At 40.3% G+C, this 21,483-nt stretch overlaps 2 protein-coding genes across 2 annotated transcripts in view; one reads left to right on the plus strand and one right to left on the minus strand.

The window, feature by feature from the left end:
- On the plus strand, nt 1-14,024 carry pmpcb (peptidase, mitochondrial processing subunit beta). The gene is made up of 13 exons (XM_034131530.1): nt 1-122; nt 1,012-1,149; nt 1,388-1,474; nt 2,516-2,645; nt 3,966-4,164; nt 4,911-4,990; nt 6,025-6,137; nt 8,048-8,191; nt 8,550-8,710; nt 10,050-10,135; nt 11,769-11,857; nt 12,358-12,433; nt 13,900-14,024. Exons 1-13 carry the CDS (start codon nt 39-41, stop codon nt 13,962-13,964), a joined length of 1,452 nt encoding a protein of 483 aa, XP_033987421.1. The 5' UTR covers nt 1-38; the 3' UTR covers nt 13,965-14,024.
- The window catches only part of dnajc2 (DnaJ (Hsp40) homolog, subfamily C, member 2), an 18,345-nt gene continuing 10,877 nt past the window's right edge, over nt 14,016-21,483 (minus strand). The window contains exons 10-16 of the mRNA XM_034131529.1: nt 21,367-21,455; nt 21,209-21,278; nt 18,865-19,049; nt 17,193-17,293; nt 16,950-17,060; nt 15,628-15,773; nt 14,016-14,188 (exon numbers count right to left, since the gene is read on the minus strand). Of these exons, the coding sequence (XP_033987420.1) occupies nt 14,123-14,188; nt 15,628-15,773; nt 16,950-17,060; nt 17,193-17,293; nt 18,865-19,049; nt 21,209-21,278; nt 21,367-21,455 (768 nt within the window). The 3' untranslated portion in view covers nt 14,016-14,122. The remainder of the gene's footprint in view (nt 14,189-15,627; nt 15,774-16,949; nt 17,061-17,192; nt 17,294-18,864; nt 19,050-21,208; nt 21,279-21,366; nt 21,456-21,483) is intronic.

The raw sequence follows: 21,483 nt of genomic DNA on the forward strand, positions 1-21,483 counted from the left end.
TTGAACGCGACGCATGCGCAGTGTGACAAACAAACAATATGGCGGCGTCCTTACAGCGCCTCACGTCTGCTGGGAGAAATCTCCTTCAAAGGAATTTACTGAAGACATGTTCTTCAAACAGGGTAAGAAGATTGTGTTTATGGTGGTGTTTTGGTTATTATACCTTCTCTCCAGGTGTCAAAATTACAGTCTAACTGAGGAAAAGCTCCCAGTGTTTGCTGACAGTTAAAGTCTCTGGTAGCTTACATAAGGCAATTCAAGTTCTGGTAATATGTGAAGTATCATTTCATTTAAACCTAAACATAGGTCATTTAAATTCATTATCAATAACGGGTGGGTTGTAACATATGATGCCACTGTCCTAAATCTGCAGTGTCATCATGATAAGCTGTCAATGTATTGGACATTTTAGTACAACCCTAGTATACCCTTCAAAGTCAAATGTATTGTCAATTCCTCTATTTGTGTAATACAGACCGGAAATTCAGATTCGACTTATATAAATACACACACACACCTTTACCCCCACTTAAATATACCTATACACATCTACATACTTATAAATGGACACATATATACACGCATTTAGAGGTATAAATACATAGAAGGTACAACAGTAAATATATAAAAAACGGTGTTTGCATAATCATGACTTTCAACTTATAAGACAAGAAGTCTTGATCTTTTGGAGCTGATTTTAATTTAGCTTGCCTCAGTGTAGAAGGACTATTACTACCACTTGAACTCAATTTGAACCTATGGCTGTCTTAGTGTTTAAAACTCTATTTTAGTTGGTGCATTTGACCTTTTTAGGCTATGACACTGGTTAATAACACATGTGGGATTGTTTTTGCAACACAGCTTCATACAACAAGGAATGATGAGATGGTGCATGTAGTCTTGAGTCCTTTCTGCAGGAAGATTGGTTGTTTGTTTGTTCCTAATAAACGATTACTAATTTTAGTAGTATAATTTCCATCGCATTCATTTGTGTGTTTTCTCCACCTGCAGCTCACACCTGGATCTCACAGACTGTTATCGACACAGGCTGCTCAACAAGTGGCTCTCAATGTTCCTGAAACTAAGGTGACAACTCTAGAAAATGGACTCCGAGTGTCTTCAGAAGACTCTGGGCTCACCACCTGCACAGTAAGCACTCACTCACTCACTCACTCACTCACTCACTCACCCTAAGTTAAACTGAACTTGTTTATTTATTTACTCGGCATAAGTTCTATACATACATGCAGCCCCAAGGGGTGTTTCACATACATGACATTAGAGATTGTGATAAGACCAAGTAAAGTAGACATTTAAAAAGTGATCTCTAGTTCACAACATTGGTTAAAGCAGAAGGCAACTTAATTTATTCTCTGTTTTTTTCCAGGTGGGCCTCTGGATAGATGCCGGCAGTCGCTACGAGAACGCCAGAAATAATGGCACAGCACATTTCCTGGAACATATGGCATTTAAGGTGAGATAAAGACAATGAAAATACGTTTTCTTGTCTTCTATTGTGACTTATTTGCATCGTGCAATAGCTATTGAAGTTTGATGTAGATTTTTCTATAAACACATGCTTGCAAATGATACAAAGGTGAATTTTACAGAGTGAAATAATTGCCTTTTGTTGGGAAAATAGTGAATGTCCTCTTCCAATATGAGAGTAACATGATAACAAAGGTATCCCAACTGTAGCTGTGAACATGACAGGATGTATGATTACCTAGAAGAGCATCAGGACTGTTTTAGGCATATGATAGCTATGTGATTAACATGATGATTCAGCCTCTATGGAGATAGACATATGACAAGCATGCTCATTTCTGACGTGGAGCTAATCTGAAGTAAACATTGAATACTGCTTTCTATTCCTCCATCTTGTGACTGTGTAACTCCCTCTCTTGTATATCAGCATGTGAAGGACTCTGTTCAGGAACTAGTTGATGCTCTGTATGTGATGACTCCTTCCATTCTGGAGAGGATCACAAATACATGGATCCTGAGATTGAAGATCAAGCCAGGGATGAATGATTAGAAAAAGTCATAATTTTGAGAAAAAGTCAGGATTTTAAGATTTTGAGGCAAAGTAAATTTTTTGAGAGAAAATCAAAATTTTGCGAAAAAGTCAGAATTTTAAGATTTTGAGGCAAAGTCAATTTTTTTTTGAAAAAGTCCAAATGTTATTGAAAAAGTCAGAATTTTGAGATTTTCAGAAAAAAAAGCAAATTTTCTGTAAAAACTATTTTGAACATGACAGGATGTATGATTACAAGACCCGGTATTCCTCCATCTTGTGACTGTGTAACTCCCTCTCTTGGATATCAGCATGTGAAGGACACTGTTCAGGAACTAGTTGATGCTCTGTATGTGATGACTACTTCCATTCTAGAGAGGATCACAAATACATGGATCCTGAGATTGAAGCTGAAGCTGATGACGAGTGACATTTGTCTCACACCTTTTCTCTAACAATGCAAAGTATAACAGGTTTGCTCTCCTTTGTATCCTTCAGGGCACCAGGAAGCGCTCCCAGCTGGATCTGGAGTTGGAGATCGAGAACATGGGAGCTCACTTGAACGCTTATACATCTCGAGAACAAACGGTGTATTACGCCAAAGCTTTCTCTAAAGATCTTCCACGAGGTACAGTACAGCAGTGCGGTGATATTAGGGCCACTCTGGTGTGTAGGGATGGATACAAAGAGAATACAAATGGCTATGATAGAAAGGAACATGTCACCATGAGGAGAGGACAAACAATAGTTTAGAGCAGGGGTGTCAAACTCAATTTCATCACGGGCCACATCAGCATTATGGTTGCACTCAAAGAGCCGGTTGAAACTTTAAGACTATATCAATAATTAATATAACTTCATAATTAACTACGTCTGAAAGCAGAAGTCTAGAGCAAATAATTGCAAGTCTCTTCAGTAAGAATGTCACAATATGATTTTAAAAGAAAAGCCACATTCTGGAAAAACATTGATTGTGACATTTTGAAAAAGAGAAGTGACATTTTGAAAAAAAAATCTATTTATGAGGAAAAGGCTAATTCTAAGAAAAAAGGCATATTTGGACAAAAAAAAGTCAAATTCTGAGAAAAAGGCAAATTTGAGATGCATTGTGGGACATGTCGTTTATGGGCAACGTGCTTCTGTAAAGTAGCACGTAACCGTATAATAAACATATTATATTCTTTGCAAGCTCTTGTGGGGCCACATAAAATGAAGTCGCGGGCCGGATTTGGCCCCCGGGCCTTGAGTTTGACACCCCTGGTTTAGAGGAAAATCCATCATAGATGTCGCACAACCAAAAATAACACATTCTGTTGCGGCTCAATTTTCAATAAATGAAGTCGCTAGAAAGGCTAGGACTAGGCTTGGTACTTCTGAAGTTAAAGGATAAAAGATAGTACTTAAGTTCAAGTTTAAGATGTTTAATGAAGTAAAGTGAGCAATAACTAAAAGCAGAACCACGCGGTCAAAAGAAAATGTCTGAACCTAAATCAAAACCCTTCCTCTTTCCCCAAGCCCTGACATTCAGTGACAAATTATGAACAAATAATAATAATACATGTTATTTATATAGCAATTTTCCTTTCGCTCAAAGCGAGTAAAGAAAAATACTTGATAAATAGAAAATAATAAACAACAGCTAAATTGGACAGGGTGGCGTGTGGCGTAGTGGACTAGTGCGTTGGTGTTCGGATCAGGGGAGCACAGGTTCAAACCCCACTGCAGTCAGCATGTCGTTGTGTCCCTGAGACACTTCACCCCAAATTGCTCCTGTGGGGATTGCCCACAGTATTGAGTATGTAAGTCGCTTTGGATAAAAGCGTCTAACAAGTAACATGTCATGTAATGTAAATAAGCATTTTGGCTGCTACACATTCAATGCACTGAACAGCACAGACTGTTTCGTTTGAAACAATTTATCCAAATATATGTGTGTTTTTGTCCCCAGCTGTGGAGATCCTGGCAGACATCATCCAGAACAGCACGCTGGGGGAGGCGGAGATCGAGAGGGAGCGTGGGGTGATCCTCCGAGAGATGCAGGAAGTGGAGACCAACCTGCAGGAAGTGGTCTTTGATTACCTGCATGCGACTGCGTACAGGGACTCTGCTTTGGGGCGGACCATCCTGGGCCCCACCGAGAACATCAAGTGAGACCCTGACCATCTTTTATAGTGCTCATCCACTAACACATGCACACCAGGCTACTGTGAGACTATGTTTTCTGATCAAAAATATTGTTATTGCGTTTCGACAATGACACACACACACACACACACACACACACACACACACACACACACACACACACACACACACACACACACACACACACACACACACTAGTATCACGGTGTACAGAGATACATACGTTGTGCATTTGCTTATCTACGTTATCTTAAAAAAACTAGTGTGTGCGAGTTAAAGGTACATATATCATTAAACCTACAGTATGTTGGATGTTTTTAATCGTAGGACAATATATAAAATGCTCAAAAGCTCAAGTTATTTTCCATTTAGTAGTTCATTTAACACGCTATAGTGCAGCTAACATGCATTGATTTATGAGAAAATGAAATATCTCTACTGTTAGTGCAACGATATTGTACGGTTGACTGTTAGTGCTTTCACAAAATCTTTACACAATGACATGTTTGATAAATAATCATCAATTATATATAGATGTAATGACTAACTTGATACAAGGAAATAATAGAACAGCTACCACAGTCTACTAGGTCCATATAAAATGACATCTCTTTACTCTTTGTCATTTTTAAACCAGGAGAAGACAACACGAATGTCATATTATGATATTACAAATTCTAACGTTGCTTTATTATATGGTCTTGTACATGGTTCCTTCGTGCTGTAAGTGGGTTGTGTTTGCTTGCAGGACGATCAACAGAGGAGACCTGGTGGAGTACATCACCACTCACTACAAAGGAGCCAGGATAGTGCTGGCTGCTGCTGGAGGTCAGAGACATCCATCATTTATATATATTATTATTGACCTATAAAAACTCCCAGATCGATATATAACTCCCAGTCAGGGTTTCCGTTACTGAATGTCCGGTAATAATTAGGGATGCTTATCGGCCGATATCCACTCTTAATAGTTTGATCGGTGCTCTCTATAAAGGCCGGTCAGGAGAGCTGGATCTGATCGATATGGACATAAACGCGAGTGAAGTTTAACCGGACGAGAGATCAGAGATCAGATCAGCTGCTGAGTCTGACGGAGACTCGGGGTGTTTCTCAATGTCGAGTAAAGCTGCTCCAGAGCCACTATTTCAAGCATACTACGTCATCGAGTCCCGCCGAAGTACTGTTCCAATCTCCAGCATACTTGGAATTCTACCGAGCCCGGCGTACTTCGTAGCGAGAAATTTCGAGGCTGCACATGTGTAGACTCCGCGGTCTTAAAATCCCCACAATGCTTTGCGCATGGACCAATTTCCCCAAATCTGTGGCGGTAAATGTAAGGCGGGGCCTCTCAGATGACGCACACCTGCACACTTGCTCGCCTGTTCCACTCTTCGTTTTCCGAATGCCAGGAAGGATTCTTGCGTTGCCACCCGGGGTGTTTCTCAATGTTGAGGACGCTTGCTTGGTAGCACATGTCTTCCCGAGTCACTTGCTTCAGAAGCGAGGCAAGAATCCTTCCTAGCCTCGGAAAACGAAGAATTGTGGAACAGGCTAACAGGTGTGCGTCATATGCGAGTCCCCGCCTTAAATGGAGCGCGATTTCCGCCAAAGATTTGGAAATTGGTCCGTGCGCAAAGCATTGTGGGGATTTTAAGACCATTGGAACAGTCCTTCTGCGGCACTCGATGACGTAGGATGCTTGAAATACACAATTCTTATTGTTATTATTGTAACATGACCGCTAAGTTTCAATTTTGTCCGGTAAAATTAATTCTTTCCGGACATTTGACCGGAAAGAAAAAATTGTTCAACCCTTAAGGAGGTTTTTGAAGTGTTGTTGTTGTTGTTGTTGTTTCTATCAGGAGTTTCTCATGATGAGCTCAATGATCTGGCCAAGTATCATTTTGGAAAACTTCCTGGAATCTATAAAGGTGAAGCTCCGGCACTTCCTCCATGCAACTTCACAGGAAGTGAGGTAAGCGGCTTGAACCACACACATGTCTGTCAGTATTTGTCATAATTCTGGGGGGCTATTTTTCAGCAGGAAGCACTTGTAGAGAAATTAGAAAGATGTAACAAAGGTAATTGAACCAGGGTGTTGAGGTTAAAGGTTAGTGTCTTTACTAAAAACTCAAAATGTCTCTATGACTTGCTTTTTCCCCTGACGTTGCAGTGTAACAATTGTTGTTTATTTCAAAAGCAACATCAGTCAGCATCAGTGTTTTCCGCCAGACCAGGGCTGAGAGGGCGTCCACCCCGAGACGTCACGTTGTGTCACGTGACTTGAATTTTGAATTGAGCCGTCCCTTATAGATACTATCTCTTTGCATATGCACACACACAATTTTGAATTGCGCCGTCCCTTATAGATACTATCTCTTTGCATATGCACACACACACAATTTTGAATTGCGCCGTCCCTTATACTATCTCTTAATGTTGTGGGGGAAACTTCTGAAGCAATTGGAAACAGGACTCAGAGAGGCACGAGGAGAGCTGGAGCTTTGATGGCAAACACTGGCGGTTTATTTGGAGTTACGGACGGAGAATTGACAAGACAGGTGGTGTGTCACGAGTTGACACAGCGGTTGCCAAACCAATTCTGAAGAACTCTTTCTGCAGCTCGAGGTTTTAACTAGTTCGGAGTTTAATAATCAACATTCTTTATCAGTGAGACTAAACAATTATGGACCCTGAATCTAACTAGAGCTCTCGTCCATAGAAAATAATGTGTGCCAGGGAACCTAAGTCCCTGAACAGTAAACTACCTCATGGCGGCTTGTGCTCTGTCATAGACTGGCAACAACAATGCGCCCAAGCTGCCCCTCCTTAAGAGAGATAGCAGCAATACCCAAGGCCGTAGACCTATGCCGTGAGAAAGAGACAGTGAGGAGAGAAAACGATGAACTGGGTCAGGTTGAATACCTAAGCAAATTATTCCCTAACAAACGTCTCCCTGCCGACAGGGACACCCCTCCTGGCATGGTCCTTGGAAGATGCGGCGGTGTTTTGGTTTTTTTCGTCACAGGAACGTGCTTTGCTGGCGGCAAAAAGAATCCCACCAGACTCCTTTGCCCCTCCAGCAGAGGGATGTTCTTGTCCTTTTTCCTTTTCGTCATTTCAAGCAATAAAAACTCTCGATCTTCTCTCAAATTATTAATTTCTTTGGACGCCCTCGGCTCGAGTTCAGGGAAGTCCGAGCTGAATAAGAGCAACGGCAAGACGCCCCCCCCTGGCGGAAACGCTGGTCAGCATAGCACAGCCTTACTATAATAATAATAATAATAATACATTTGATTTCTAAGCGCTTTCTCAGGGGCTCAAAGACTCTTTACAGTGGTGATAAAAAGGAAAGAAAATACAAAAAGTTGAATTAAAATATTAAAACAGCAACACAACATTATTCACACAGTCTGAAAACAAAATATGTATTTGGGAGTGTAGCTGCGAGGAAAGCAATCACTGAGAAATGTCTCAAACCAAACAGCCCATCTATAGATGATTGGTACGATATCATTCATGAAATCTTTGTAATGGAAAGAATAACCGTCTCTCTGAGGCTCCAGGAACTTACATGTGAGGACATTTGGGAGAAATGGAAAGTGTGTATTACCCCGATACGCCCTTCTTTTGTTTAACTGTTTGAATATTTTATTTAATAACACTGTCAATGTGTTATATTGAAAAGGAAACACCCCATGTTCTTGTGAGCTTATTGTTGTCGCCAAGAAACGGACCACTCTGTGAAACTATTTAACTACATATGTATATGTACACTGAAGTTGAAATGTGATCCAAAACAAAAAGCCAGTCTGCAGGTCAGTGCAGTCTCTGTTACTGACAGTGGGAATTATAATTATTGAAGTTGTTCTGCTGCTGTTTCAGATCCGTGTGCGCGACGACAAAATGCCTCTGGCTCACATCGCCATCGCAGTGGAGGCGGTGGGCTGGTCTCACCCCGACACCATCCCCCTCATGGTGGCCAACACTCTCATCGGGAACTGGGACCGCTCGTTTGGGGGAGGAGTGGTGAGTACTGGGGACACCTCGCTGTGAAAATACCTTTTTTAGTTTTAGGGTTTATTACGTCTATCACGGTCTGAGAAAACGTCTCAACAGTTTTACGAGTGTCAGACATTCATAAAGATGCATATCGCATTAAGTTGCCAGTTAAGTGGTCTGTATTATCACCAGGGACCACATTTTTCAAATTTTAACCAAAGTTTTAAGCAATTGTTTATCTGTTTATAATTACTCTACAACGTGTTCCTCTACCAGCATTACGGATATTTGTAAACCCTAAACAGCGGTCATGAAATGCGACTCACAGCTCTGGTTGTGGGTCTTAAATCTTTACAAACATCCCTCTCTTCGTCCTGTGGTCCAGAATCTGTCCAGTAAGCTGGCTCAGATGGCCTGTCAGGGGAACCTGTGCCACAGCTTCCAGTCCTTCAACACCTGCTACACCGACACCGGCCTCTGGGGGCTCTACATGGTGTGTGAGCCCGGCACCATCGATGAGATGATGCACTACACACAGATGGAGTGGTGAGTACACACACACACCTTTACTCAAGTAGAAGTACAGATACTCGTGTTTAAAAATACTCTGGTGAAAGTAGAAGTACTGACTAAACTTCTTTACTCAAGTAAAAGTAAAGAGGGCTTTGCAATGTACTTAAAGGGGACCTATCATGCAAAATGCACTTTTGTACGTCTTTTCTACATGAATATGTGTCCCCGGTGTTCCAGGGAACTCACCAAGTGTCAGAAAACACAACCCTCTCTATTTTCCTCCATACCCAAATCTCTAAAAAAGGGGCTGCAACGGATCTGATAAAAACTGATCCAGATTTGAACACTGTCCTGACGTCAGGACGGTGGTGCTACGGCTATTGGGCCAACTCCACCAATCAGGAGGAGACAGCCACGGCCATTGCCGTTCGAAAGCGCTGGAGACGCTGTAGTACATATGCCAGGCCAGTAGGTGGTGCTGTTCTCACTGAATCAGCCCTTGCAAAAACAGAGCTAAAAAATGTCAAATTGAGTGAAATGAGGCATGGCTAAAATGCATGATCTGTTTGGTATTTTGAAAAAAAAAAAAAGTATAAATATGCCTTATATAGGTATGGTCCTACACTATATTATTCAAATATAGCATGATAGGTCCACTTTAAGTACAAAGTACCCATAACTAGCAGCTGTTTTAAAGAGTACCTGACCTCCCTTTATATTAATAGAACAATAATGTCATTGTTAGCTAATGAATGTTTCCATGCTGAACAACGGCAACATGACAACGTTTTCATTGGTCCCTCTTCTTTAGAGAAGACCAGGAAATGATGGATACACGGATCGTGTTCAAATCAATAGGCACGCAATGACTCTAAATAATAATGATCACGCCACCAAACACACATTCAAACTAAAGGAACCAGCCTGTTTGGGAAATGTAAGAAGTAGAAAGTACAGGTATTTGGGTTCAACATGTAAGAAGTAGAAAGTACAGGTATTTGGGTTCAAAATGTAAGAAGTAGAAAGTTCAGGTATTTGGGTTCAAAATGTAAGAAGTAGAAAGTACAGGTATTTGTGTTCAACATGTAAGAAGTAGAAAGTACAGGTATTTGGGTTCAAAATGTAAGAAGTAGAAAGTTCAGGTATTTGGGTTCAAAATGTAAGAAGTCAAAGTAAAAAGTCGTCAGAAAAATAAGTAGTGGAGTAAAGTACTGATACCAGAAACATGTACTTAAGTACAGTAACGAAGTATTTGTACTCCACTACTTCCCACCTCTGGTGAGTGTACACTGAAAACCTGTAGAAATGGTACGGTTTGTGTATTTACTTCCAGGTGATGATGACGATGACGAGTCTTTTTGTTTTCTCTCAGGATGTCTCTTTGTACGAGTGTGACGGAGGGCGAGGTGGCAAGGGCCAAAAATCTGCTGAAGACCAACATGCTGCTGCATCTCGATGGTAAGACTGAGAGATTTTCCATTTGATTTTACAGGGTGTCCGCGGGGTCTTTAAAAGTATTAAAAGTTGATATATCAATTTAGCGAAAATGAAGGCTATTAAAAAGTATGAAACGGCATTTTCCAAGGTATTACATTTTGCAGCTTGTTTTTAATAAGTATAGAAATAGTCCAAAGAGGTTGTATTCTACAGTCTGCCTGAATGTAATCATTGCGTAGGTGTGTAGTGTGATTCTGTGTAGTTTCTTTATGGCACCCCGTTGGATTAGACGTCATCTGAACAGGACATCTCACGCTCACTGCTTGATAGCGCGCGAAGGTCCGTTTACGCCGGTTGTTAAACAACATCGTTATGGGGAAATGCAAGTTTGCGTCCAAATGGTTGGAAGATAAGGAGGAAGGACAATCAATACTGTATATAGTAAATGTGAGGTGAAGTGTGTCGCCAATGTAACCGGTTAGAACTCAAAGTGGCGATGAGGTCTTAAAATGTATGGAAAGGGTCTTAAAAAAGGTCTTAAAAGGTCTTACATTTGACTTCAGGATTCCTGCATATACCCTGTTTTCAAATATTACACAAAATAAGCTCTGTGGCAAACACACGTTTATGATACTTAACAAGTCTTGTTCAGCAGGATGATCTCCATATACACCACTATGCAAACGCCTCAAGTAAAAAGCAAACGTTGGGCTTTAAAGGAACTAAAGCACAGTCACATGACTTCAATCTCTTCAGTGTGTGTTAACCACATACCTTATTTCAAGCATCTGACCTCAAACATATTAGAAAAACTGTTGACTTCGAGCCAAGGAAACACAAAGTGGTAAAATAATGGCGCATTTCCACTGCAGGGCCTCGCCATGGGCCTCGCACGGTATAATTATAAGGCTCACTTTATGCTGCGTTTCCATTACAGTTTAGGAACTGGGGTAGTAACTATAGTAACGCAGTGTAGGCGGAGCCGTGACGTCATCTTCAATGCGAAACACAAAACCAAACATCAGCCGTTAGCTGTTAGCCCTCAGAGCTCACAGCTCCTCATATCTGTTCAGAAACTAGACAAAAGTTAAACAAGTACAAACCACAGACTGTCTGTGTCATGGTGAATACAGTCGCTGCTTTATGTATGTCTGTAGGCCGTTGTTGTGAGTGTGGACGGTCGGAGCATATACTGCGTTAGCTTAGCCAATCTCCATTCAGAAAACACGCATTTTTCATCTGCAGACTTGTCAAAGCATTAATTCATGGTTTTTACTAACCGGTATCAGTATGTTGTTACTTCGGCATCATTTTGAAACGTGTATTACAATTAAATCACGGTCAAATATGTTCATTGTGTTGTAGTTGTAGCCACTCACGTCACTAGTTTAGCATACTCAGCCCGGTTGTTGGCCCGGAAAGAACCTCGATTTTGGAGGGCCAGAAAAACGGTGAAAAAGTACCCGCTAGCCGGAACTACGCCAAGTGGAAACGCAACAAAAAACGGGCCGGGTTTGGCACGGCACGCTTAAACCGTGCTACGCGCTGCAGTGTAAATGCGCCATAAGTCATTTCTGGGTTTTAGGACTCATTCCTGAACCACTCTTATTAGGTAGCTCTTTTTTTAAATGATTAATTGTGTTGCTTTGTCCAGGATCTACTCCCATCTGCGAGGACATCGGCAGACAGATGCTGTGCTACAGTCGGAGGATCCCTCTGCACGAGCTGGAGGCCCGGATCGATGTGAGAACAAGTCAAATATCTCTTATGATTTCATATTTTAATGATGCTTTATCGAATGCTAACTTTAGGTGAGTTTAAGAGAAATCTAGAGACACACATTTAGTCAAATAAACCCCTACATGTGTGGATCTGTTCTTTCCACCAGTCTGAAGTTGACGAGAGCATGACCAGTCTACTTATTTTGCAATTTCAGGCCTTAAAAAAAATTATTAAATTGAGCTTTTACTTGTGGAAAATGTTGATTCTGTTTGTATGACCTTCTGCTTTTTAAGTAATCTGATGCTTTCTAAAAAAAAACACACACCCTACCTTTCTCTCCTGAGCCGAGATCTTATTGGTTAACAATACGAGACTTATTATGATCAATAAAAAACAGGAAACTCTGCTTCGCTCCAAGGCTTTTCCTCCATGCTAATAGGAATAAAGTCATAATGGCATTCTCCGAGGGAAAGTATTGGTGTGTTATTAATGTTGTGATGTTTATTTCTGCCCCTCAACAGGCTATTGATGCCACGACCATCAAGGACGTTTGCACCAAATACATCTACAACAAGGCTCCTGCCATCGCAGCCGTTGGTACGTTACGGTTTTTAATATGAACATGTGTTTATGAGTATATCTTGAACATGCTGTAGTGGCTGAAGAACCCTCTCTTTAATGTTAGGATACCATTTGTTTCTGCAAGGGTCTAAGGACAGGATGTTGAATACTGTACGGATTGAGCCATTTTCTTATAAAGTAAATTACCGTCAGAGATTCATAAAGTGGATAAAATACTCGATATGAAAATACCAATTCTGCACTTTTATCTTGGGTAAGGTTGACTTTCATTGAGGGCGCTTTAATCAATATTTATTCGGAGTTCTGATTACTGCTTGTAAGAAAAGCATCACAAAGATCTGGTTCCCTCACAATTGAAGAATGGATAGATATAGTTAATAACATTAAATAATGGAACAAATTACTTTTTCTCTTCGTCTACAGATTAATAGATTTACTGAGCTATGGTCGCCTTTATTCGCCAGACACGGCCCCATTTCATAAAAGTCGTCAGAAAAATAAGTAAAGTACTGATACCAGAAAAATGTACTTAAAGGGGACCTATCCTGCAAAATGCACTTGTTGATGTCTTTTATACATAAAGATGTGTCCCCCGTGTGTCGGGGAACTCACGCAGCGTCAGACAATAAAACCCTCTCTCTTTTCCTCCGTACCCAAATCTCTAAAAACGGGGCTACAACGGAGCTGATCCAGATTTGGGTCCGATATGACGTAATATCTGAAATGTGGACCCACGGCACTATCAGAAACGTTGCTATCAGAAACAATGCCCGACTGTTTTGGACGTAATATGGTCGGTGTTTACATTAGCATCGCTAACACTCAGAGCTAACCTGTACTGGAGAGCATGTGTGTGAAGAAGCAGGAAATAAAAAGGAACTCACCTTGTGGTATAACCGGCTAGAGAGAAAGCCTTTGAGCTCCATACTGTTTCAGAAACAATCCTTGATAATCCATGATATGGCGTTTCATCACGGCAGCATTTAGTTTAGACAGTAGCTGCCGGGTCCCGCATGAGCTCAGACCCCTCCTTTTGTATTTGATCAATTCTTTATTTTTTTAAAGCTTTATACCCCAAATCATCACTTTTGAAACAGGAAGTGAAATAGAGGGATATGAGGAGCTCCAACAAGCCGTTTAGGACAGAGAGTGAATACACATGCTATACAGAGATGCTGTATGAGAAACCAATGTGAGTTTGGAACATTGAACAATGGAAATCTATTCTAGTAGACCTCAACAATGGAAATATGATCAGTAGAAATGGCCATGACATGGGACCTTTAATGTTTTATGTGAGGAACTGTGGATGGAAAGTAGCTCAAAGCTAAATCCGGCATATTTACACTTGGCACATCTCATGTTTTAAGTGTTCATTAATGTGCAATGTCCCAGCCAAATAAACAAATACAAAATAAATAAAATAAAAAGCAGTGCAATACATTTTCTGTATCCCTAACTTTTTTATTTTTTGTTTTCAGGTCCAATTGAACAGCTGCCCGACTACAACCAGATCCGCGGCGGCATGTACTGGATGAAACCCTGAACACATCACCCGTCAAATGTACAGCGAATAAAACACAGAAACACAAAGTATTTAAGTATCCTCTGTAGTATTTTTTTTCCTCCTTTAATTTTTATTATAAAATAAAGACCAACACAATAATGTTAAAATAACACAGGTACTATTCTTTGTGGTTCTTGTCATTTTTTAGTCTTGCCTGCGACATCCTGTGCAGCTTTCTTGGCTTTAACCATTTCCACCAGTTCCTGTCGGAGAAACAGGGAACTGGGTTAGCATAGCATGGGTTAGCATAGCACGAGAATTACAGACACCAGTGTAACATATAAACGGAGTAGACACAATATGACACCTTAAAACATCACAACAAACTATGGCGAACAGCAGAGGTGGAGAAGTACTCAGATCTTGTACTTGAGTAAAAGTAGAAGTACCAGAGTGTAGGAATACTCTGTTACAGTAAAAGTCCTGCATTCAAAATGTTCCTCAAGTAAAAGTAGGAAAGTATTCTCATCAAAATATAGTTAAAGTAGCGACAGTAAAAGTAGTCATTGTGCAGATTGGTCCATTTCAGAATAATATATATGATATGTTTTATAATGATTGATCATGAAAGTGTTCTCAAAGCTGGTAAAGGTGCAGCTAGTTTGAATGACTTTGTATACTGCAGGGTAGCTTGTGAATTTACTCCAGGTGGAACTAAAGTCTGATTTAACACTTGATTATATTTCACATCATTCATCCAGATCTGTGAAGTAACTAAAGGTATTAAATGCAAAGGTACACGATTTACCTCTGAATTGTAGTGGAGTCGAAGTACATCAGTAAATCTACTTAGTTACTTTACACCACTGTCTAAAAGAGGCCTTCACAACATGCCTGTTCCTACAAATGATTGGAAAATGTTTTATTCTTACCAAGTGTCATTCTCAGAAACAGCTACTGAGTTATACTGATTTAATTTAAGCATATGTGCCGGGTAAGTGGAAACAGCTGTTCAAACATAAATTAAATCTTGCATTAGGGATAAAACCCTAGGGGGGGGGGGTTACCTTGGTTGGTGATTGGCTAATGGTTACACAAGCCAAAACATCGTTATGACATAAAGTGGCCAAAATCTGATCAGCTCATTTTCAGACAGGTTTTTATAGAAATGGATCAGGACAAAAAGAGAGAGAATCTTTGTTCCTGAAACTTTCAAAGTCTCTTTCCACAGAGGGGACACATGTTGATGAAGAAGAGACATGAAGAAGAGGGGACACATGTTGATGAAGAAGAGACATGAAGAAGAGGGGACACATGTTGATGTAGAAGAGACATGAAGAAGAGGGGACACATGTTGATGTAGAAGAGACATGAAGAAGAGGGGACACATGTTGATGTAGAAGAGACATGAAGAAGAGGGGACACATGTTGATGTAGAAGAGACATGAAGAAGAGGGGACACATGTTGATGTAGAAGAGACATGAAGAAGAGGGGACACATGTTGATGTAGAAGAGACATGAAGAAGAGGGGACACATGTTGATGTAGAAGAGACATGAAGAAGAGGGGACACATGTTGATGTAGAAGAGACATGAAGAAGAGGGGACACATGTTGATGTAGAAGAGACATGAGGAAGAGGATTTTGGATAATAGGTCCCCTTTAAATGTTAAAAGTAAAAAGAACCGGCTCTTGATCTCACCTTGTACCTCTTCATACATTCCTTCTTGCTCCGCCCCGGCACGGTCTCAGCGATCTTCTCCCAGCGCTCAGGAGTGCTGACGGGGAATTTTTTCAGGGCTTGTTCCAGAAGCTTCTGTTCCTCCGTGGTCCAGGAGGCACCAGGAACTGAGGAAACACAGCAGGTCAATAACGCTGCACTTTAAGATAAGATGTACTTTATCCATCTGCCAATACAAGCACTTTGGTTCATGTTCAATCCATAATCAAATATAAAATGATAGTTGGATCTTTTTGTCTTGTTATTATTACAGGGTTCCTGCTGGTTTCGCCAACTCAAATGTAAGACTTTTTAAGACCACTTTGAATAGAATTTAAGACCTATTTCACGGCCAGAAAGTATGAAGGAAAATTGCTATGAAAGAAGAAATACGTCCCATAATTACTTACAAAGTAAATGTATTCATGTTCAACATAAGAACAATGACTGAACATAACAGCATAACAGTACACAGAACTGTGTTAGACAAAAGTGTGTGTGTGTATGTGAGAGTGACAAGAGCTATATTCAGAGCTCTGCTGCCTTGGCTACAATCTTTCATCGTTGTTGTTGTATGATTGGTGTTTGGCTACGGTATTTAGCGTCTACAGCACCTCCGCTTTTAGGGCTTCAAACACGTTCCCCTCCACTGGTTTCAACCAAGCACTAAATTCGATGTTTTCCCAACCAAATACGGTTGAACTTACACTTCCTCATATTTATTTGGAAGTAGAATCGAAGATACCTAATTTCTGACTGCCGCTAGCTGAAGCTTGGTTGCTAGGTTACTAGCTGGGTGTTCTCCGATAAGGGGCCGGGGGAAACAAAGTTAGTGATTACTGGTTCCATGTTGATTTATTTCAATACAAATAGTTTGGGGGGGAACTGAAAGGCTCTCACCGTACTGGTTACTTTGCAGCCCGGACATTTCCCCCAAAACACATTTAGACGCGATCTCAACACAGAAGTACCTTTCAAATCCCATCATTTTTAAGACCTTCTAAATCATATTTAAGACCTTTCTTATATTTTTGGTCATATTTAAGACCTTTTTAAGGCCTTAAATTCAGATTATCAAATTTAAGACCTCGCCGGAACCCTGTATTAGCACAGAAAATGTAATGTGTGTACAACTATATAAAATGTATTCTACCAATCTCGGTGGGAACCGGGTTACGGGGGGGGCTCGAAAATATTTCCAATTACGGTACACAAGGAGGGCCTGACTGAAAAAGGTTGGGAACCACTGGATAAATGAATCACATACGACAGTCTGGTTTGTGTGTCGTTACAGATTTACTCACTGTCGAATCTCTCTGAGGGCTGAGCGTTGTCGATGGTGGCAGCGACGACAGAGTGCTCCTTATTAAACTTTTCAAACGCCTTCCTGTTGGTATCGTCTTTCTGCTTGGGGTCTGTGGAAATAAAAGTTACAGTTAATCTCAGTTCATTTAAACATGACTGTAAACTGAGTGGTACGGCCCTGATGCTAGATTGAAGCAAGCGGCATAAATAATGTTGTTATTGTTTTTCATTTCTGATCTCACCTAGCCGTTGTAGACTCTTGGCTTTGATGATGACGTCCTTCGCCGTCCTCTTCGTGCCGCTGGTGGAGTGAAGGTTCATGTAGTCGGCAATAACTTCCCACCTGGAAAGAAAATAAAAACTCAAATGTGAGTTGGTCTTTAAGTATCCAATTCTTTTTCTGATGACTTTTTACTTTGACTTCTTACATGTTGAACACAAATACCTGAACTTTCTACTTCTTACATTTTGAACCCAAATACCTGTACTTTCTACTTCTTACATTTTGAACCCAAATACCTGTACTTTCTACTTCTTACATTTTGAACACAAATACCTGTACTTTCTACTTCTTACATTTTGAACACACATACCTGTACTTTCTACTTCTTACATGTTGAACACAAATACCTGTACTTTCTACTTCTTACATGTTGAACACAAATACCTGTACTTTCTACTTCTTACATGTTGAACACAAATACCTGTACTTTCTACTTCTTACATTTTGAACACAAATACCTGGACTTTCTACTTCTTACATGTTGAACACAAATACCTGTACTTTCTACTTCTTACATTTTGAACACAAATACCTGGACTTTCTACTTCTTACATGTTGAACACAAATACCTGTACTTTCTACTTCTTACATTTCTAACACAAATACCTGTACTTTCTACTTCTTACATTTTGAACACAAATACCTGTACTTTCTACTTCTTACATGTTGAACACAAATACCTGTACTTTCTACTTCTTACATGTTGAACACAAATACCTGTACTTTCTACTTCTTACATGTTGAACACAAATACCTGTACTTTCTACTTCTTACATGTTGAACACAAATACCTGTACTTTCTACTTCTTACATGTTGAACACAAATACCTGTACTTTCTACTTCTTACATGTTGAACACAAATACCTGTACTTTCTACTTCTCACATTTTCCAAACAGGCTGGTTCCTTTAGTTTGAATGTGTGTCTGGTGGCGTGATCATTATTATTTAGAGTCATTGCGTGCCTATTGATTTGAACACGATCCGTGTATCCATCATTTCCTGGTCTTCTCTAAAGAAGAGGGACCAATGAAAACGTTGTCATGTTGCCGTTGTTCAGCATGGAAACATTCATTAGCTAACAATGACATTATTGTTCTATTAATATAAAGGGAGGTCAGGTACTCTTTAAAACAGCTGCTAGTTATGGGTACTTTTTACTGAAGTACATTTCAAAGCCCTCTTTACTTTTACTTGAGTAAAGAAGTTTAGTCAGTACTTCTACTTTCACCAGAGTATTTTTAAACACCAGTATCTGTACTTCTACTTGAGTAAAGGATGTGTGTACTTTTGCCATCTCTGGTTATGTCTGAATGTTTACAATAAGTGCATTCGACCAAGAAGATACAAACTTGAAGAAAACAGAATCATATAAGTACATCAGGTTTCATTGAGCCACAACATTACAAGTGCTACTCAACTGGCTTTAGATAAGCCAGTCCTTTATTAGTATATAAGTGCTTTGTTAGTAATTGTATTGCTCGAAGTGGAGTCGAAAGAGATGAGTTTTCAGTCTGCCCCGGAAGATGTGTAAGCTTTCTGCTGTCCTGATGTCAATGGGGAGCTCATTCCACCATTTTGGAGCCAGGATAGCAAACCCACGTGTTTTTGCTGATGGGAACTTGTGTGTACCTGGCGTTGGTCCCAGCAGGAAACAGGTTGACGGCCTTGATGAGCATCTGGAGGTCTTCCTCGTTGAAGCCCTTCCCCCCCGACCCTCCTCCTCCTCCTGCGCTGGCGTGATCAGAGCGGGTCGGCTGCCGCTGCTGAACCTCCGCCTCCTTCTCCCTCTGCAGCTGGGCGTTCACCTCCTGGACCTGAGGGGGGAGAAACACACACACAATTGTAAGAAATAAAATCAATATATTTACTTCTAACAAAAGAACACAACACACTTAACTTCCCCGTTTTCCTGGGGTTAAATGTGACACGTTTCTAGATGTTGTTATGTCAGAATAAGGGGTCATTTCATCTAGTTGTCACAAGAAAAACTTCAGAAGAAAACAAAAGATCACTACTCTCATTGAATGATAGTCTGTTTACCAGCACTGTGAACCCGGAAATGTTGAATACCCCAAAGTTTTATGATAGAAATGTAGAGTACGGGTCCCCAGCACATAGAAACTGCCGGATGATAACTTGCATATGTTGGGGAATTTGTACAATTAGCTTAAGTTGTATTAATTAGCATATGCAGACAATAGCTTACAAAATAGCTTGGCTGATTTGGACAATTTTGGCGTGGTTTTAAGGGTTATTGAAGATGCTGAATCAATTTCTGACACGTTAAGGATAAAAAAAAATGGCAGTTGTGGGTCCCCTAAAACTTTAAAATCAACCCAAAATTAATCAAAATCAGTCCACCAACAGTACAAATATGGCCACTTTCTGTTAAAAACTGCCATTTTCGATCCTGAAATTGCCAGAAGGCAAGGCAAGTTTATTTATATAGCACTTTTCTGTACGCGACAATTCAAAGTGCTTTACAAAACAAATTAAAAGACTTTTTATGAATAAATACAGTAAAAGCACATTATATAATGGCATTTTACAACAGGCATTACAAAGCAAAGATAATAAAATAATTAAAATAAACACCACAGGTATACAATACATGTTTAAAAGGCATACTGTAGTTCGAATATGAGCAGCTCAATTAAAAACAGCGGCAAAGAGATATGTTTTTAGTCTCGATTTAAAAATAGTAAGCGTTTCTGCGGACGTGCATGATTTGGGTAGTTTTGTTCCAGAGTGTCGGGGCATAACAGCTAAATGCTGCCTCTCCATGTTTTGTTGTTACTCTCGGAACCGATAGCAGACCCGTCCCAGAAGACCTGAGGCACCTTGATCGCTCGTAATTGTGTAGGAGTTCATCAATATACTTTGGTCCTAAACCATGTAATGATTTAAAAACTAGCAATAGTACTTTAAAATCAATTCTTTGGCCGACTGGAAGCCAATGTAAAGATTTCAGAACCGGACTGATGTGATCCACTCTTTTAGTGTTAGTGAGGACACGTGCAGCAGCGTTCTGAATCAGCTGCAGCGTTCTGATGGATTTTGTTGTCAGCCCTGTGAAGACACTATTGCAGTAGTCGAGTCTACTGAAAATAAAAGCATGGACAAGCTTTTCTAAGTCCTGTTGTGACATTAGTTTTTTAATCCTCGATATATTCAGAGAAATCCATTTAGCATCCTCAAATAACTTCCAAGTAAACACTCCAAAATCAGCCAACTCATTTTTTTCGTTTAATAAAGAGGTTGTATGTGTATTGATTTATGGGATCAGCTTTACCAGGGTATATGCAGGAATCCTGAAGTCAGATGTAAAACCTTTTAAGACCTTTTTTAAGACCCTTTCCATACATTTTAAGACCTCATCCCCACTTTGAGTTTTAACCGGTTACATTGGCGACACACTTCACCTCACATTGACTATATACAGTATTGATTGTCCTTCCTCCTTATCTTCCAACCATTTGGACGCAGACTTGCATTTCCCCATAACGATGTTGTTTAACAACCGGCGTAAACGGACCTTCGCGCGCTATCAAGCAGTGAGCGTGCGATGTCCTGTTCAGATGACGTCAAATCCAACGGGATGCCATAAATAAACTACACAGAATCACACTACACACCTACGCAATGATTACATTCAGGCAGACTGTAGAATACAACCTCTTTGGACTATTTCTATACTTATTGGAAACAAGCTACAAAATGTAATACCTTGGAAAATGCCTTTTAATACTTTTTAATAAATCAATTTAGCGAAAATTAAGGGTATCAACTTTTAATACTTTTTAAGACCCCGAGGACACCCTGTTTACAAACAGTTCAAACGACAGAGGGCAAAAGTTGCACAGTTGACTGAAAGACAACACAAAGGTTAAGAGGGCTTTACAAACAGCATCTTTCTATATTAGCTATGAAATAAAAAGGGGAAAGGCCATGAATAATCTTGATTTCTTTTTACCTGCTTCACCACGGCCACCTTGCTGTCCTCTCTGGAGCCCAGCGCCAGGATCTCATTCAGGGACTGCAGGCTGGAAACACAGATTTGTGATAAGAGGAGATAAAACTACATGAAAACATTCAAATTCCTCCACCTGAAGATGTTGTATTTGACTGTACCTGGTCAGCTCGAGGCGATCACAGAGCTTCTCCACCTCCTCCATCATCTTCACACTGTCAGATTCCTCCTCAGTGAAGTAATTCCAGGTCTGTGGAGTGAGTAGACGAGATTAAACA

This window comes from Trematomus bernacchii, unplaced genomic scaffold (genome assembly GCF_902827165.1).
Source record: "Trematomus bernacchii unplaced genomic scaffold, fTreBer1.1, whole genome shotgun sequence".
Classification (NCBI taxonomy): domain Eukaryota; kingdom Metazoa; phylum Chordata; class Actinopteri; order Perciformes; family Nototheniidae; genus Trematomus; species Trematomus bernacchii.

Bases quoted from the DNA above. Each gene is read 5' to 3' on its own strand.
- pmpcb (XM_034131530.1), top strand. From the start codon at position 39: ATGGCGGCGTCCTTACAGCGCCTCACGTCTGCTGGGAGAAATCTCCTT. The intron at 123-1,011 runs GTAAGAAGATTG...CTCCACCTGCAG, and splicing joins AGACATGTTCTTCAAACAGG to CTCACACCTGGATCTCACAG. The intron at 6,138-8,047 runs GTAAGCGGCTTG...CTGCTGTTTCAG, and splicing joins GCAACTTCACAGGAAGTGAG to ATCCGTGTGCGCGACGACAA.